At 44.2% G+C, this 19,502-nt stretch overlaps 1 protein-coding gene across 1 annotated transcript; it reads left to right on the top strand.

Annotated features, from left to right (window-relative positions):
* The first annotated feature begins 3,030 nt into the window (after positions 1 to 3,030).
* Positions 3,031 to 10,839, top strand: stac3 (SH3 and cysteine rich domain 3). The gene is made up of 11 exons (XM_061832338.1): positions 3,031 to 3,299; positions 3,821 to 3,921; positions 4,027 to 4,105; positions 6,161 to 6,317; positions 6,395 to 6,492; positions 6,588 to 6,669; positions 7,688 to 7,785; positions 7,866 to 7,932; positions 8,368 to 8,495; positions 10,170 to 10,307; positions 10,405 to 10,839. The coding sequence occupies exons 2-11, from the start codon at positions 3,905 to 3,907 to the stop codon at positions 10,501 to 10,503; spliced, it is 963 nt and encodes a 320-aa protein (XP_061688322.1). The 5' UTR covers positions 3,031 to 3,299; positions 3,821 to 3,904; the 3' UTR covers positions 10,504 to 10,839.
* Positions 10,840 to 19,502: the final 8,663 nt, after the last annotated feature.

The raw sequence follows: 19,502 nt of genomic DNA, 5'->3' as shown, positions 1-19,502 counted from the left end.
TCTGAGAGAAGCATTCTGTTTATTACGCCATAGTTATAACGTACGCATATGTTATCGAGTGGTCTGCATGTTTGCCAGAATTGTGCCGGGGAAATTGATGAAAACCACGGAGTAAAAAAACTGTTTCAGATGGGCACGGCTTGAAAAAAGTGTAACCGTGCAGATAGGAATGAAAACGGCATCAACGTGTCGAACCGAACACGTACAAAAAGTGGACGTTCCCGCCAAATTGCTGTGCGCTCTGTGTTCCGATATGAGCAATTATGGAAGAGCCGAAGAGCAAAAAAAATATCCAGGAGGATATCCAAACAAGGAAACACAAAGGTAAGTTGGATATAAGTTTCTCAAATATTATATAATTGACAACTGTTAATGCATCTGTCTATCCATCCATCCATCCATCTATCTGTATCCGTCCATCTATCTCTCTTGATCATCTATCTCTTTATCTGTCTGCGTCCATCTATCTTGATGCATCTATCCATCCATCTATCTATCTGTATTCGTCCATCTATCTCTCTTGATCCATCTATCTGTCCATCTCGCTCTTGATCTATGTCTGTGTTTGTCCATCTGTCCATCTCTCTTGATCCATCTATCTCTTTATCTGTCTGCGTCCATCTATCTTGATGCATCTGTCTATCCATCCATCTATCTATCTGTATCCGTCCATCTATCTCTCTTGAGCCATCTATCTGTCCATCTCATCTCTCTGTGTCCATCTTCCCTTTTTAGGACCATTTATCCTGCCTTGCATCCTTTATCTTCCATCCCTTTTAAATCCATTTTTCCTTCAGTTCATCCCATTGTGAACTTTTTAGCACCGTTCCTGCCAGTCATCCTTTCTTACCATTTCTTCCTGCCTTGCACCCACACAGGGAAAGGGAGGGGCTCGAATCCGGGTCCTCAGAACTCTTGAGGCCAGATGAGCTAACGTGCCGTCCATATCTCACTGCTTTTCTCCCACCTTTCTACTCTGGTAGTCTTGTTCACCGCAAAATCAAAACGTTGTGTACATCGGGAACTTACCCCCAACAAACAAATCAACAAAAACAAAACTTTCTAATCTTTTGTTACACCGGCTCGAAGAATTTACAAGGCTACGCACGTGACGTCACGCTTGCTCCTTGGTACGGCGGCCCTGTGGATCAGTGGTTAGAGCGATGGTTTGGCAAACCAGCGGTTGTCAGTTCGTATCCCGTTAGGTCTTAATGGTTTGGTTATTTTCAAAAGTACTCCAATCCTAATTTAGCAAAAGCACTTGAACTTTTTTTTTCCTCAAAAGTACTCTTCAAATCTTTTTTTATTGAGGAATTCTCGTTTCTAGAATTCTTGAAAGAACGAAACAGCCTCTCCTAAAATTAAATGACAATTGCCCATTTCACTGTTCATCCGGGTCCTTGATTTCGAGTGAGGAATTCTAGTCTCTCGGATTCTCCGACATGCATTGCGAAAGATATTCTGCAAGCGATAATTCACCTTTACGCCAAGAAAAACAGACGAGGATATCGTTGTGAGTTTTAAAAAAATAAATACAATTTGCAAGCGACAATTCAAATTTATACAGTGATGAAAGTCCTCCGGATTTTCCCAGAATTCCGGATTTTTTAAATGCTCCGGAAAATTGAGGAAACATTGGACGAAGGTGCGTTTGAGTTCGTCGTTTTGCTTTCACGAGCGTAGCCATGTTGAGGCACTATTTTACGCGTTTATTTCATAAACGTTGTTCACTAAACAACCCCGCTTCAACCGGAAACAGGAAATGCAAGAGTACGACGCGACGTAACAAGTTTGAGACTTAAACGTGAATAGTCGTTACTACACATCAACTTCTTTAACATGTTTTGCTGTACAGTGTGGAAATTCAAGGATATATTTTCGTGTATATTCTATATCTATACTTTAATATGTATAATGTGGGGAAAAGGACAATTTTAGATGTCTTTTTTGCTGAATAGTTCACTTAATTCATTTTTGAGATAAGCTGTCATGTTTTAAGCATATTTTGGGGGATGGGGAACAAATAAATCTGGGCTTGGCCCTTGGAGAACTTCTGCCCAATTTTTTTTTTTTGTTTTTTTTTGGTCAGGATTAAGAAATTTTACTTTCATTTTTTTGTCTGAATTTTGTTCACGGATATCGCCAGAATGCACCACAGCCATCCATTAAAAAAGAAAAAAAAAAAATTCCGGGGGAGGGCATGCCCCTGGACCCCCCACAAAAGTCTACTTTCATCTCTAAACATTAATTGGACACTAAATTGCCCCTAGGTGTGATTGTGAGTGCGGCTGTTTGTCTCCCTAACCCTATATATAAATATATAAATTACTTGTTTTCTTATTTCTGAAATGTAACTTGTAAGTGGAGTCGCCTATTTGATATCAATTTCAAAATTATTTTGGTTGTTTGGACTCGTATTTTAAGTTTTCAAAATGTTATGATTGCCCTGTATTTATACTGTTAGAAGTAACCAGAGGTCATTTAACGGTGTGTTTCATTAAAAAAAAAAAAAAAAATTTCATGCCAAAGGCAGAAATTTTCAGTGTTTTTTCCAAATTGGTCGTTCTCATCACTGTGTTAAATAAAATGATGGATGGGAAAAAACACAACAGGGTTGGGAAATACTTTTTAATGTATATATATTATTATTATTATTTTTAATCCACATAACCCAGCCAAGTAGGAATTCCTTGCTCAATTTGCTGCCATGGATTAAAAAAAAAAAAAAAAAGGGGGGGGGGGCGCAATAGCTTTCAACACAAGAATGTGGGAATACGAGCATTCAGTCAGTCAATGTGGAGTACTTTTCTCTCACACACACAACCATGCAGGATTTTGCAGTTGTCAAGTGTGAAAAATATTCGGGTGACAGAATGACAGCGAGCATCTGCTTCAGCCTTGCGGAAAAATTCAAGTTTATTTACACTGACCTTAATCACAAAAGGGTCTCAAAGGGCTTCACGGGGGGCCGCAGTTCACGAAAACGGCCTCGTATTTTCCTGCAATGGGGAGATGGACTCCGCTCATCTTTTTAAACGGGCGGTTATATCGAGGCCGGGGGAAATCGGGCGAGCTGCGCCAGTCTTTGCCGTTCAGCTGGGAGAAGCTTTCAAAGCATTTCAAGCGCTCAGCTGTCCCGAACTGTCACGCGAGCCCTCCCGCGGAGAGTCGGGCGGGGCAGGGCCGCGCTGGCATTGCTCTTCCCGAGCTCCCACCTGTTGGAGCCTCATTTGGAAAACGCCGACGTGCTGAAGACGGCCAGAAAAGAAGCGTTGAGGGCAAGACTTCCGACATTTGTGGTCAGTTTCGTCCACGACATTCCTCCAGCGTGTGCGCGTAACTCGTCGTTTTTTCCTTTTGCTTGTTACAGTTTCTAGATATGAGTGCTGTGTGGTGTTGCATATTTTTTTAAGACTGACTAGTTTTCAGGAAAGTGAGCCCACTTTCATATAAATACAAAGATAATTAACTTTGGACCGTTGAAAATAATTAACCCTGATCTACGTAATTTGATGGATATTCCTGATTGTTTGTTTTTTGTTTTATTTTGTCACATTAGTTTTTTATGTTTGCCCGTAATGATGTATTTTGTGACCCCCCCCTCCCCCCCAAAAAAAACATACCACTGTTGAAACAAGAAGTTTACATAGTGTGCAAAAACACATTTCATATTTTGTCTGACTTGTCTGAAGTCAAATCGGACTAAGCGTCTCCTGTTTCACGTCAGTCAAGATCACTAAAATTATGTAATTTTGTTAAATGCCACAATATTGAGAGAATTTTGTACTTGTGGGAGGTCAACTCCATTTAATTGTAATAGAACCTCAGAGCTTGCCGTGGTACGCCTGCGACCTAAAAGCTCAACTTTTGTTACTTCTGTGACCCGAAGCGTCATCTGTGCACCATGGCCAACTACGACTGGTGAGTCCACGTTATCAACCCTGATTTGTGATTTTCGAGGGTGCGGCTTTTACGGGAGGGGCGGGTTGTTGCCGCTTGTGACCTTTTGCTATGTGACGATGACAGGCTGGACGACAAGGACTCTGTGGATATTCACGACAACCCCCCTCTGCCGGATAATGTGGTGAACGAGGAGGACAACACGGTACGTATTGTCACACGGGTTGTTTATTCAGGCCCTGTCTTTAAATTCAGTATATGCAAAGCAGGGTAAGTTTGCATTTTTACGCGACATAAACATGTCGATTCGAAATGATACCTGCGTTCGTCGTGGATAATTAATTTACATAAATGATGGCAGTATGCGTGTCCTCTATCGGTCTGGAAAAAGTTTCGCCCGGCTCAAATCGAGCGCCATCCTTCCTTTTTAGCCATTGCACCGACTAATTGAACAGCTCACCTCGGAACAGACATCTTTGTGCCGATTTATCTCCGATACGTTGAGATGGTCGTGAGGTCGGCCACGAGCCTTAATCCACTGTTTGCGTTTATCTAAATGACACTTTGGTGTGGGGAAAGCGCACCAGATATCCTCGCAGTAATCTCTCTGGATAGCGCTGGTCTCCGTTACACGTTCCCGAGCCACATCGAAGCGCCATATTTCCGAATCGGATGTAAGCAGGACTATACACTGGCAATTCAGAGGCTTGAAGTAACCACGCGCTCTCTTTGTTTGTGGGTAAAAGATCGCGGCTGTGGACGGCCTGGGCGGAGTTCAGAAAATGACGCTCACTGCTAGCGGTCAATCATTCTCACAGATCCAAACATGATCATATTGTCATAACCTATTGGAGTATTTTCAACATAAGACCATTTGCTGAAGACGTCATCTCCTGTCTCCAACTTGAGAGGTATACTTTTCCTGAGTCCCAAACGTTCCGAGCCACTGTGGCCCTCTGGCTTCAGGAACGCCGACAGCCGGATTGAGCCGCCGAGTGACGGCGATGTAATGCGCAAACCGTCTGCTGTATTACCTCCGATTGCAGCGCTAATCCACCGCCTGACGAGCGCAGCGCAACCTCTAATCTTGACAATGACGGAAAGCCGGAGGCCGCTCAAGCCGGAACCCTAAATGAGCGCTCGCGCGTGTGATCGGCGTAGCGGTATATTTAGCGAGTAGTGTAGCGAAGCTTTGTTACATTTCACTTGGGGATTCTGCCGGTTGGCAGTCAAAAGCTATTTTGGGATCTGAGCCTTTTCAATCTGTCCCACCTGTGGTGTGTCGAGTCGACAGAGTTACTCTTTGAACTCGTTTTATGACGTTAAGCGGAATGTACCGAGGTGACGCTCGGCGTCTGCTCGTGTTTAATAAGATGTTTTAGTCAAAGTCTTTGCTGTTTAGCGTCACCCGGGCCTCTTGTATATTGTGCTTCAAAATCTGATAGGAACTAGGAAAAAAATCTCTAGGCTGGGTTCGTCTGGAGTGGGGCAAAATGAGATATTTCAAGATGAAATTGGTTTTTAGGCAAGGGCTTTTGGGGATTTGGTTGTGTGGGGTTGGGGGTCTACCAGTTGTCATGTTCCTATGTGAAACTGGATTCCTGGGGCTGGATTGTCAGAAAATTCAAGTGGGTGTGATCAGGTGTCGGGTGCCGGGTCAAACTTCACCAGGATACTCCGCCCACAAAGGCAAAAAGTAGAATTTTTTTCAATTTTCCCGTTACTAAAGTACAAGCCCCATTCGCAGATTTGCAGCCAGACCTCTCCGGGGCTTGGTGAACCCTTCAAAATTGTGCCTGTTCCAGTTGAGAGGGTTGCTTGGTGAATATTTTTATTTATTTTTTTTTTTTTTACTGAATTTTGTCAACCGATCGCAGAAGGTGTTGGTCCTCCCCTCCATGTAGCAGTCTCAATGGATCCAGAAGATGTCATTGGAATTTCAAAGTTCTTGTGTTGTACTCTGGGTGACTGGGCCACTCCAATCAGCCAGAATTTTTCATGGGGGCACTTCAGGGCCAAATTTCCTACCACGTTCCACCCACGCATCATGACGAAATCCGAACATCTGTACAATTTTTGCATCCCCCAGCTGATGAATATACAGGGGTTCAAATTTAGCAGTAGTCCTCCAAATTCTCTTGGGTATGTTTGTCTTTCAAGGACTCCAGCAATTTAGTTTTTACTTTTTTTTTTTTTTTTTTTTTTTTTTTTTTTTTTTTTGGAGTGTACCACTTACATGGTCCTGAGCGTTGCGGTCCAGGTCTACTTCATCTACGACGAGGAGGTGGAGGAAGAAGAGCGAGACGAGCCGCCGCCGCCAGAGTCCGTCAAACCAGTCAACGACCGGCCGCACAAGTTCAAGGATCACTACTGCAAGAAGCCCAAGTTCTGCGACGTCTGCGCGCGCATGATCGTTTGTATGTACAGTACCGTGCAGTACACGGCTTCCTGCTTTACAGCACGCGACTTATTTTCGCTACTTCTCTGTCTCCAGTAAACAACAAGTTCGCATTACGCTGCAAGAACTGCAAAACCAGCATCCACCACCAGTGCCAGTCCTACGTAGAGTTCCAGAGGTGCTTTGGCAAAATTGTAAGAATTCCTTTCTTGGTTTCAACGTACAGTAGTGCCTTGAGATAAGGGTGACCTGAGAACTTTGTATATCACCTGCACCTTGTGTCTGTCAGCCTCCGGGGTTCAGGAGAGCTTACAGTTCTCCTCTGTACAGCAGCCAGCAGAATTCTACCGTCTCCCAGCTGCTGCCCTTCTGTGAGTCCGTCTGATACTACGCTAAAGCAAAACAAGCTAAAGAAACTGGAATACAATTGTAGTTGTTGTTGGGGTTTTTTTTTTTTTAAGTGTTGTCATTATGATGACTGCTTATGTTTTTCTCCATTCCCCTAATTTTAGTCTCCCTTCTTGCCGGTTACCGTAATTCCCGGCCTACAGATAGCACCTGATTACAAGCCTCACTCGGTACATTTGTAAAGGAAATACCATTTGGTACATACATTGTCCGCAGCCGTGTAAAAGCCACAAGTGCCCACATTCGAACACGAGATATTTACAAAGAAAGACGATACACAGAGTTTAGCGCTAGCATGCCGCTAAAGCTAGCGCAGCGCTAATGCTAAAAGGGCCGGTTAAAATACCTTACCGGTAAATATCACTAAGACACGCTAGCACAGCGCTAACAGGGCCGGTAAAAGTTATTTCCTCGGCGCATATATTCCACCAGTCTCATTCTTACCTTTTCCACTCGAGTGCGCCCTTTTATGGAAGTAGATTAGTGCCACCAGGAAATGAATTTGGAATGTAAAGTGATCACATTTTCAATAATTGCTACAATTCACGGTCTAAAATTCTCCGTCCGTGCCACCAGGGAGAACACCCAGCCAATCGCAGTTACGCTTTTTTAGTCACGTGATGTCACATACTAAGAAAGCATAACTGGATTTCCTGGGTGTTCGGTTCTGACCTGAAGTAACCCTGCCTGGTGGCACAGACGGTGAATTTCAGACTGCGAATTGTTGCCAGTTGAAATGTTACACTGAAATACAACGACTGAAAATGTGATCACTTTACATTTCAAATTCAAATCCTGGTGAACACTAATCGACTTCCATACCTTGCGGCCGTTAGGAAAAAAAAATGCACAAATTAGCCGCACCACCGCATAAACCGCAGAGGTGAAAGCGTGTGAAAAAAGTCGCGGCTTGTAGGCCGGAAATTACGGTAAATTATTAATTCGTTTTTATTTTATTTTATTTTATTTTTTTGTCGCCAGCGCAGGCAAATCGCACCGACCCCGTGTTCGAGACGCTCCGCGTCGGCGTCATTATGGCCAACAAAGAGCGCAAGAAAGGCTCCGAGGACAAGAAAAATGTCAGTTATGGAAGCGTTGTCGTGTTCTTAGAATCCAACTAGTTCCACGAATCGGTGTCATCGCGGACCATTCGTTTTAGATGATGGTGATGATGATGGAGGAAGACGAGTCCCAGCCCAAACAGCAGGAGAATGGCGCCGAAGGAGGTGAGTCACTAATTAGAAATTGGGAAAAAAAAGTCGGTGTACGGTGATAGTGTCAAAGTTTTGTGGTATCAACATTGTTGGAAAGTATTTTATCCAGTATCACTTGCAAAGTCTTGCGACCGTCAGTATATTTTGTATTGATGTTCTCGTATCCTTTTCTAAATTTCATCCGTATCATTTGCATCTCATCACGAGTATAAGTTACACTTTGTGTGGACAAGTATCCTGATACTATCTCTGTCGTCTCTAATTCTTCTAAAAATATTTGTGTTTTTGCAAAATATCGCAAGCACATCGGTGTTAAAAGTGTTATGGAATTGTCCAGTTGTTTTGCAATTTGCTATCAGTATAGTTTGCAATCTATTGTCACAACGTCTGGATACATCCCAAAGTATCAGATTGGCGTTTTTATTTCATTTCAATTATCACAGTAAGACATCTTCGCGCTTATCATTATCTCTTCTTCTTTTCTTAAACTCATCTCAACAATCGCATCCTGTTTGATGCCCAGCGCCGGCGACCGCATCACCGTGATCGATGACTCCAATGAGGAGTGGTGGAGGGTGAGTGCCACTTGCAACTAGCAAGACTTTGCTCATAGTTGCGCCTTGAGATACGAGCCTGTGAATATTATTAAGCTCATGTTTGGCTCAAGCAATGCCTTGTGCTAACATTTGCGTTCATAACTCAGTTGCTTAAAACGTGGTAATGATTGCGTTTCCTATGGTGTATTACTCAGATGTGACAGTAAACCTTTAGTGGGAGTGACATCAAACCACATGAAGTCTCTTCCTGAAGAGCGATTCACTACTTAGAGGAGTGAATTGAGTCGACGCCAAGCATGCAGCACTCGTATCCCGGCTCGTTTCTTGAAAAACTCGTAAATAAGATCACTAGTATCTGAAGCCACTGCTGTAATAGGTTAGAAATGTATTAACTCATTCAAACAGTAAACACAAATGTTAAGTTGTGTCGTGTCCTTTTTCTCTCCACCTTTGATTTCCTAAATTTTCCGACGGTATAGAGTTGGAACCTCAGAATTTGTTTTCGACCGAATTCTCAGTGTCCGAACACCCGAAACTCATGTAGACCGCCTGGCCCACTCGAGTGTAGCGATGTCGTATGCGCACGGGGCGGTGCCGAGACGAGCCGCTGCTCACTTGGAGTCCAGCAGTCAGTCCCGGCACGCCGGTGTAACGTCCTCATAGCGTGAGCACGCACCTTTGCTCGTGCATCTCGAGATTTTTTTGGGTTATTTTTCCAGTACTTTCTTTGCCATGAGCACAAAGAGAGGCAGCCGTCCTACTAGCAGTGAAGGAAAAGGAAAGTTGAGCGAACCACAGTGGATCTAAGTACGCTAAATACGCAAATGTGGTGTGTGCTAGCAAGCATTCTATGGCTAAGTCGACTATTCCGACTATCATAAAGAATGAAAATGTAATAAAAGGCAGCTGGTGTTGCCGAAGGAGTGACGAGCATGACAAAGCAAAGGCCACAGACGAGCTACCAGAGAATTACGCAGTCAAATCATGCTGGGGTGACTTCCACACTTCCTCCTTCCCTCTCGAGTCCCTGCGATGCCGTCACACATACACATTTAATTATTACTTTTTTTTTTTTAAATGCAGAGTTTTTAACATAAATAGAGATTCAAATGGGAATTTACTAATTAGAGGTCGGGAATGGATTAAACTCATTTACATTATTTCCTATAGGAAAATATGTTTCAGAAGTTGAACAACTTGGATTTTGTTCAAATTCCGAGGTTCCACTGTATCTGTATTGAGAATTTTTACTGGTTTTAGCTCAAACTCAAGTAAGTTTAAAAAAATCTGCCTTTATTGGAAATAGGTCACGCAGCTGGCTGTCGATGGTAGTACACAAGTGTAGAGAGCGAGTTAAATTGAAAGGAAACATTGCGGTTGAGTCGACGTGACAAATAAAGAAGCCGGAGTTGGGGTTAGAGTCAAGGACGCCTTATAAAAAAAAAAAAAAAAAGCCGACTCAGCAAAGGGAGGGAGATCACAGAGACAGAAGATGACGCGGGTAGAACGCAAATTTCATGCCGCGCCACACGTACACTCGTAGCCTAGTCGTCGGTACCTTTCTCGCTTGAGGAAAAATGATCATCTCAAAGTTCTAATATGTACGGAGTGGATAAATCACGTAAAATGATCCATTTTCGGGAAGGTTTTGCTGGCCATCGAGTTGTCGCGCTAAGATTTGTCTCCCACCAGGGGAAGATCGGCGAGAGGGCGGGCTTCCTCCCGGCCAACTACATCATTCGCGTACGAGCCGGAGAGCGAGTCTTTAAGGTGACGCGCTCCTTCGTCGGCAACAGAGAGATGGGTCAGATTACCCTGAAGAAAGACCAGGTGAACGCCGCCGAGGTGGTCAACGGGACCGTGAACGTCAAAGAAATGTGTGCGTGGAAATTTTTCATAATTGTGTTTTGTGCGCGTGTGGGCACAGATTGTGGTGAAGAAAGGCGACGAGGTCAACGGTTACCTGAAGGTTAGCACGGGACGCAAGCTGGGCTTCTTCCCGGCCAACTTACTGCAGGAGATCTGAACGTTTTTTTGCTTCTTATCATGAATAGTCGCCATTAATATTACATTTGTAATTTCAAACCATTTGAATAACTTTGACACAAGGACGGCCATCGACGAGTTTTGCACCGTTGCTAACGTAGCGTCACGAACTGTACTTCATTTTGGCCTTGAATTCTGACGTTCCATTTTTATAGTTTGTCAGAGCTTTCTATGAATGTGGTTTGAAAACGGACGTTCTTAGGATAAAAATGAAAGGAAATGGAAATTAAATTAAGACAATCCGATATTGCATGAACAGATGCACTCGTTTGATCTATGTTGTAGTTCACTGCAGCAAATTGTATTTTACTTTCAGACAAAAGACATTAAAGGCTAAGTTTTTGAGTGAATCTGTACAAAGAACCTTGGGGCAGCTAGCTCTCGAGCAAGATAGCGAGCGAGCTAGCTAGCCAACCTCATACCAATAACTATCTGCAAGTTTGCTAGTCGGTGCAATATTGCTTGTGTCAAGGTGAAGTCATTTTTTTACCTTAAAAATCTATTATTGCGTCAATCTGTATACGATGAAGAATAGATCGATCAGGGGTCACCAACGCGGTGTCCTCAGGTGCATGGTAGCCCGCCAGGACCAAATAAGGCGCCCGCGAGGTATGTTCTAAAAATACCATATTCCACAAAATGTGACTATTATTTGTGCTTTAAATATCGAATCTGACTTGCTTATGTGATTTAAAATTTTAAAACACCCGTAATGTCATTAACTACAATGAATGAAAACGAAAATACTTTATGTACGTGTAATGAACTCGGTCTGAAATTTGCCGCAAACGGGTCACGTAGCCCTTCGTACGGTCGGTGCTCACGAAGTAGCCCTCAGCCTCAAAAAGGTTGCTGAGCCCAGAGATAGATTTTTAAGGTTAAAAAAAAAAATGACTTCACTTTGACAATATTGCACTAACTAGCAAACTTGCTAGTTATTGGTATGAGGTTGGCTAGCTAGCTCGCCATCTTGCTCGAGAGCTAGCTGCCCCAAGGTTCTTTATAGCTCTTCCTGGATATGGACTTTCTATATTGGAAAAAGGATATGGATCATTGTCGAACGAGCAGTATTATGTTCAGAATGTATACATTTTTTGGGGCGTGCGGCGTAATTAGCAACAAGAATCACCGAGGGGCCTTTTTGCCACGTCGAGAGGCATCCGGAATGACGGGAATGGCATTCCGGTGAGGACCGCAGGCCCGATTATCGCCAAGGCAGACGGTTTCGTGTCCTCTTTGCTGTACTTGGCGCCGTGTCCCCCCCCCCCCCCCGAGTCCGTTTTCTCGTCTTCAAGACGCGCCGAGTTCAGTTGTCATCGGACGGGAAGCAGCGGCGTTTAGGTCGGACGCGGGTCACTTGAGGCCCGGGAAACGACCTCCGCCACCTGATGCCAAACGTCCGCAAGCAGACGTGCCCCAAAAGTCATCAACGCGGGGCGTCACTCGAGCGTGCCTCACCGGAGCTCACGTCGGCAAGTTTCAAGGGCTTACTAACTCGTTTTGATTTTTGTTTTTGCATTGTTATTAAGAAACAGATGATGAAGAAGAAGAAGAAAAATGCGGTGTGGTTGACTTGACTGCTAGTAGCGATATAACAGTGATTGACTGGTGACGGATTTCTCTGGAGTTGCGACCCATCCGGGGTGGACCCTGCTTTCTCGTGCCAAAAGCTGGCTGGGATACATTTCAGGTACCCGCGACACCGATTAAGACAAGTGGGAGAGAAGATGGATGGATGGAAATGTCCTGCGAATGACTGGTGACCGCTTTTTGAGCCGTGACCCCCAAAGCAGGACAAAATGGATCAATTTATATGCCATCCATCCATCCATTTTCTGAGCTGCTTATCCTCACATCCAATAGATGAATAAATTGCTTCTTTGGAAATGAGTCAAAAGCCCAAAAAATACCCAAATTGTTTGTGTGAGTGAATCGTCCAAGCAGCGCGTTATCAAGCATGTCATGCAATGTTTATTTTATCCAACAGAGGTCTCTCTTGTGCCGCATTTTGATCCGAATGCGATTGCACTTTTACTCAACCCTATGAATCAAACACCAGGCAATCATACTTGCATGATCCATTAATGTTCAGTCAGAGAGAATTGTTTGTTTACCAAATATCATATCTATCATGTATAAGGCTAATGAAATCCCAATATTCCCGATAATGTCTGTCGTCTTCTTCTTCTTGGGGCAGCGAAAAACCCGTTGCAATGTTTCATGCGCCGTGTACACTTTGCGGAAAGTACCACCTCGATCATTTAGCATTTACAAAACGCCCTAGAGATGAAAAATAACTATATTAGAGATTCTCCTGGCCCGGGAGACTCGTATTGATTTTTATTGTTGAGAAATGGAGAAAACTCAGCGGGGCATTGCCGAAGCTGCCTCCTTTGGCCGTCCTCTCGCAAAGTACTGAAACCCGGCAAACGCATCTCACCGCATGTCTAAAATGAGATCATCTCAGATGATATAAGCAAACAAACCCATTTGCAACCTTAGGGAAGTCTCTATGTTCTGAGTAATGTGAACTAAAACATGACAAAATTGATTTGGTCATGACAGCAATGCTACGCTAACTAGCAACGCTGATGCGAGCAAGAAACGCCATGAAAACCGTACAAAATTAAGTGTCTGTCCTTTACGAAACAAGACAAAATATGATTAACTGCAGTACAATATGTTAAAATGAGCGACGCTAACCTAAAATAATGCTAAATCATCTCATTTGTTTGTGTTTTGAGAAGATTTTCATACCTGTCAACTGGTACTGCTAGTTCATACGGATTTTGCGGTGAATCTTGCGTATATCACAAATCATACGGATTCTGAAACTGCAGACCAAATTCCGTTCTCCCCAAAAATTTCTTGTGGTTTTTCCATCGCGGTCGGTCGAGGTCACCAGCGGAGCGTTTGCGGTCGACTTGCTGGTGTTCTGGCTCGCACGTCGGCGGGGTTCACCTTCCTCCTCCTCCAAAGTGCTTCCCCAAAATAAGCCAGAAACCTCGGCTCGAGGCCGCCGCCGGAGCTCGCTCGTCAGACTCCGCGCCATTCTGCCTGAAGAACCATCCGAATATTCAACATTCTTTACAGCCATGGGTTAAAATCCGTATGGAAGTATTCCTCCGTCTTCCCGATCAACCGATAACTGCTATTTCTTCATCAGGTGAGGATAAATCCGAGAAATCAGCGCTGGGCATAAATGGTGTCGCATGTAATCGATCGTTTGGAACGGCACGGTACACGTCACATACGCCCACGTGGGTCACGTGACTCGCGAAAATGGCAGCGCCCTGGAAACTTCCAAATTGTCGATTGAAAACAAAAAACCTTCTCAAAACACGAATAAATGAGAGGATTTAACATCACATTGTCAAAAAAGGGGACATATTACATCACCTAATGTGATACATTTTTCATGCAAGCACTGAATTTCCCCAATAAACCCAGACAAAAGTATGGTTCCCTAAATCGTTCTTAGCTATGGTGTGCTAAGCTAACTAGCAGACAAACCAAGAAAATGCTATTGTAAGAGAATATGATATGATTCACGTCATGATCGTAAAATACTGTAGGTCATAGGATCCAATGTTTTTCGAATGATAAACCGGTTAAGATGATAAAATAATGTACGATTAAAAACAAAATGTTGGCGTGAGCGCACCTCAGCTAATCGTGTCAAATGTGCCGAGACCAACCAAACAAAGTCGAGACTTTGTCTCAAAAGGATGCGCTAATATCACGAAACCAGGTTTCAACGTCGACAAGGCGAGGTCACGGAAGCGGGATCCGCCCACTTATCACTTTGTGAGGGAACCGGCACCCATCCTCAACCGGTCGCGGGGCGCAAATCAATTTTCACGGGCGCTCATCCTCATTAGCTTCGCGGGTAACCGGAATCAATCCCGGCTTGCTTGCTCGGCGAGAGAAGCGGGGTCCGCCCCGGACTGGGAACGTATTATTAGAGAGACGAGCAGAGAGCGGATCCCGAGAGCGTTGGGGGAGGTTGGGGGGGGGGGGGGGCGATGCCGCGACAATGCTTCAGGGTTGAAACCAATTAGTCCGAGATGAGGGCCCCCCCCCCCCATACTAGCACTCGCCCCTCCCCCTTTTCCTCCCGGGGGTGGCGCCCCAGTGACAAGATGAGGGATCATCATCATTACTGTTATTTATTTGCTAAGCAGGGGCCGACTCGGGGGGGGGGGCCCCCGGCCTAATCGGATTCGCGCGTTTACGACGAGCGCCTTCGGCTTTTGGGCGGCGTGCAGGTGCTGAAAGCGGGCGCGGGTTTTGCGCGCGGGCGTCGCAATAAAGGCCTTTTAATCAATTACGCGAAGCCCCCATAGTAAGCCCCGCCGACTGTCATCAATAATACGCGGCGGCGGCGAGCTCCCGACGTTGCGTGAATAACTTTTGCGCGGCGGGAGGGGAAAAATCGATTGCAATCCCGCCGCATGCTCGCGAATCCAAATGAGTAGTATACATAGCTTATTGTTTATTGTTATTATTATTAATATTGGCCCCTGTGGAAAGATAAATCCAAATGAGTTTTGTAACATCAGTCGCACTTTATGTTCTGTTTCAGAAAAATCAGGTAGATGCAAAAATTAGACAGATTTAAGATTTTGAGTTATGCTAACAGGTGCCAGACTGATGTGAAATTTAAAATGTGATTTTATTTGGATTTTAGTCAAATATTTTTGTATGAATGATCAATGGTAACACGATGCGACGAGTGGGGAAGGTCAGAAAAATGCAAAATTGCCGTTTATGATTATTATGATGTTTCTTGTGGCGTAATATTTAAAATAAATGAAGGAGGGGGGAGGAAACCTATTTTTCAATTTACAAAAGCACTGAAATAAAAAAAAACATTTTCATTTTTACATGTAAATAATACCAACATATGCTAAAGCGAAAAGTGAGGAGAAAATAACTTGTAATATTTGTAACCCAAAACAGGAGTTGAACTCGCTTCCCATTGGATTGAAGAAGAATGCCATCGAGTCTTTTTTGCCCCCCCCCCCCCCAAAAAAAAAGTTTTTGAGAGAACTGGCAAACTTTAATATTTAACTTGATGAAAGCATTCAAAGATGAATAAATACGAGAAAAAAACGATTTTGTCAGCCCTTCTCCTTCAATTGACATTGAGCTGCTCATTCTGGTGTTTGCCCTCCTGGCCACCCGGGGGCAGTGTAGCACAAACAAACGCATCAAGTGTACCAGAGACTTGGCTCCTCTCTCAGCTTCTTAATACTTAACGGATAACAATGAAAAAAATATTTACCTGGAAGTATTGTGGCGGCATGGTGGCTCAGCTGGTAAAGCGTTTGCCTCACAGTTCTGAGGTCCCGGGTTCAATGCCAGCCCCGCCTATGTGGAGTTTGCATGTTCTCCCCGTGCCTGCGTGGGTTTTCTCCAGGTGTGCACTCCGGTTTCCTCCCTCATCCCAAAAACATGCAACATTAATTGGACACTCTAAATTGCCCCTGGGTGTGATTGCGAGTGTTTGTCTCGATGTGCCCCGCGGTTGGCTGGCGACCAGTTCAGGGTGTGGCCCACCTCCTGCCCGTTGACTGGTGGGTTAGGCTCCAGCACTCCCGCGACCCTCGTGAGGATAAGCGGCTAAAAGAAGTTGGTGGATGGAAGAATTGTTGATCTGTTTACATGTGTTGCAGCACTGTTTGTGTTCCGAAATATGCCTTAAAGGGTTCCCCCCCCCCCGCACTAATAATTGTGAGCTCGTGTACTTATTGTTTATCATTGAAAGTTACAATTAAGATGGTGTATGTGCTGGTTTTGAATGCACAAGGTGTGGATTTCGTGCGTGTTATGTTTGATTTCAGCCTTCAGTCCAGAGTGGCTGCAAACATCCTTAAATCCCCCCCCCCCCCCATTTTTTTTTTTTTTTTTTTTTTTTGTAAATAGCGTGCTGCTCACTTGTTCTTGTGAAGTGAGTTGAGTACACCGATGCCATACAAGTCAGTGCAGTAGTATCTCAAGGCACTAGAATGTGACTTCAAACCTTTGCTTCTGGTGATAGTTTGATCGTTTCCCGTGTCAAGCAAAGTTGTTGGAAACTCACCTGAAGCCAAAAATAATAACAATCATGCAAAAGTAGATCAAATAACACGTTAGAGTATTTTTTGGAGCAATGCAAATTCATCCATTTTCTTCACCGCTTATCCTCACGAGGGTCGTGGGGATTGCTGTAGCCAATCCCAGTTGTCCAAGGGCAGGAGGCGGGGCCTGAACTGGTTGCCAGCCAATCGCAGGGCAGATCGAGACAATCACACCTACGGGCAATTTAGCGCGTCCAATTGATGTGGGAGGAAACCGGAGTGCCCACCCGGAGAAAAGCCACACAGGCACGGCGGAGGACATGCAAACTCCACACAGGCGGGGCTGGGATTGAACCCGGGTCCACAGAACTGTGAGCCCAATGCTTTCCAGCTGCCCCACCGTGCCTCCAATGCGAATTCAGCGTGTTATAATCAATGTGCACGTCCTTTATCTCCACGTATGGCCGCGATTCTGGCGCTGCGGGAACGGAGCTATACTTAGTCCAATAAGTCACGATGCGGCGCTCTCCATTCCGAAGGCGCCTCCGGGGCCCGCGTCGCACCCGGCGAGACTCCATCACGGCCTACGCCAAATCGATAATCCCGGGGAGATAGTCGGTGGGAGGGGAGGAGGGAAAGGACGGCGGGGTGGGGGCGTGGCTGCGGGATAGAGGGAAGGGGGGGGGGGGACGCGGGCCAGGAAAAAGATGCGAAGATGAAAGATGCCCACCGACTCCCGACGGCGTCTTGATTTGGGGGAAGGCTGGAAAAGGACGGGGGGGGGGGGGGTCAAACAACACAATTCTACAAGAACAAGTCCAAATTTGGCTCAATATTAAAAAAAAAAAAAAAAAAAAGTCAACACTCACAATCTTACATTTTTATATTTTGATAGGAGAAAGAAGTCGGAATCTTAAAACCTTACAATAATACCTTGTTGTTCCCAATCATATGCCTAAAAAATTATGTAAATATGCTCTTGCGACAGATACAAATGCAGTCAATTTTAAAGAGAAAATACACTAGTCGTAATATTACCTTTTTTAAAAAAAAAATAAACTTACAGGAATTCAAATTTGGAAAAAATAGTTGTCACAATACTACAAAGAAATATTATGAGGGGTAAAAAAAAGTGTTACAAGAGAAAGATCCTGAGGAAAAATTGTCACGGTATACTAATAATATCTATAAAAGTGGCAATATCACACAGAACTGTTGAACAAAATCAAAATAAATAAATACATTTCGAGATTGCAGTTTTTAAAAAAAGTTGCAAAATACTAAATATATATATATATATATATATATACATGTATATATATACTTGAATATACAACAAAATTTCTTGAGAAAAATTATGAACTTTTAAAGAGAAAATTAATTAAATTGGGACATTTTCAGAAGTTGTATTTTGGGGGAAATGAGTCATGATGAGAGGGGAAAAAAAAAATACAATTTCTGTTCTAAAAGATGGGCCATACATTTTTCATAGTCTGACAATGTAACATAATTTTGCAAGACATAAAAAGTGGTCAACTTACAAGAAAAAAGTTTATGAAAACTATCATAACCTGAGAAAACTTAAAAAGGTTCACACATAAGTCAAAAATGTAAAACTTTATTTTGCATGATTTTTTTTCATTTTGCCTTTTTTTTCTTCACTATGAAATTAGTCATTTTTTGTGCGTGAAAGTTGCAATAGTACACTTTATTCCATCTATCCATTCATTTTCTTAGTTGCCTATCCTCACGAGGGTCGCGGCTATCTATGGGCCGGAGGCAGGTCCACCCTGAAATGCTCGCCAGCCAATCGCAGGGCCCATCGAGACAAACAGCCGCACTCGCAATCACACCTTGGGGCAATTTAGAGTGTCCAATTATTGTTGCGTGTTTTTTGGGATGTGGGAGGAAACCGGAGTGCCCACCCGGAGAAAAGCCACACAGGCACGGAGGGGTAGGACGTGCAAACTCCACTCAGGCGGGTCCGGGATTGAACCCTGGACCTCAGAACTGTGAGGCCCACGCTTTTCAGATGCGCCACCGTGCCGCCAGTAAATTTGATCATCATAAGCAATTGTGGTACTCCAAAAATTTGATTTGTACGACGCGTGACTTTTTTTGGGCCCCAAAACCTGCAGCTTGAAATATTGCGATTTTGTTCATTTTAAGCAAAAATTCTCTCGTGATTTTACGCTACTTTAGAATACTTTGTGCGGCCGGGGAAAGGCAAGTCTGGGTATCCCCGCTGAAGCTACTTCCCCTCCGACCCGACCCGGAAAAGTGGATTTTACTGGATATTTCTGGTGGATGTCGGCTGCTTTCCTCTTGTTTTTGTGAACTGTACTTGGTCAGTCCTTAATAAATGTGTTATTACTGCAGCTCCTTCTTCTTTTTGTGTACATTCATAAAGTGGGACCTCCTCCCCATCGTTGTGCTGCTGCTGCTGCTGTTGGTTTTTTTTTGTTTTTTGAGCGATGAGCAACTGATGGCGAGCGCCGGGCGGTGACAGATGGACGTGACGGGCAGACGTTTGTTTTTTTTTTGCGCCCGCCGCCTCTTTAATCGCACGAAGTCAGCCGGCCGAGACGCGTCGCCTCCGTCCCGTCAGCGCGGCACAAAGCGGAGACAAATTTGTCACGCTCGCCGCACGTTCCGACGACGCGAGAAAACGGTAAAAAGTCTCGTTTTTGATGAATGCCGTCTGCTGACGGACTGCTCGCTCAGCGGGAAGTGGAATTTTTTAATCTCAAGTGTTTGACGGGATAAATACGGACGCGGCTGACTTGGGTCGATAAAGGTCAGAAATGGGAATTGTTTGACTTTTCACCGCGTAAACACGCAACGTGTCATTTTGCATTTTTACAAATTCTTCCCCTAGTTAATCAGCGAGTTGAATACATCAAATCCTCACCGCGAA

The sequence above is a fragment of the Syngnathoides biaculeatus genome, chromosome 10 (genome assembly GCF_019802595.1).
Source record: "Syngnathoides biaculeatus isolate LvHL_M chromosome 10, ASM1980259v1, whole genome shotgun sequence".
In the NCBI taxonomy this organism is placed as follows: Eukaryota; Metazoa; Chordata; class Actinopteri; order Syngnathiformes; family Syngnathidae; genus Syngnathoides; species Syngnathoides biaculeatus.
Note: the sequence above shows the minus strand (reverse complement) of the source record. Positions and strands in the feature narration are given on the sequence as shown.

Coding starts and splice junctions, on each gene's coding strand:
- stac3 (XM_061832338.1), top strand. Junction 6,493..6,587: donor AGAGGTGCTTTGGCAAAATT/GTAAGAATTCCT, acceptor TGTGTCTGTCAG/CCTCCGGGGTTCAGGAGAGC. Junction 7,786..7,865: donor GCTCCGAGGACAAGAAAAAT/GTCAGTTATGGA, acceptor CATTCGTTTTAG/ATGATGGTGATGATGATGGA.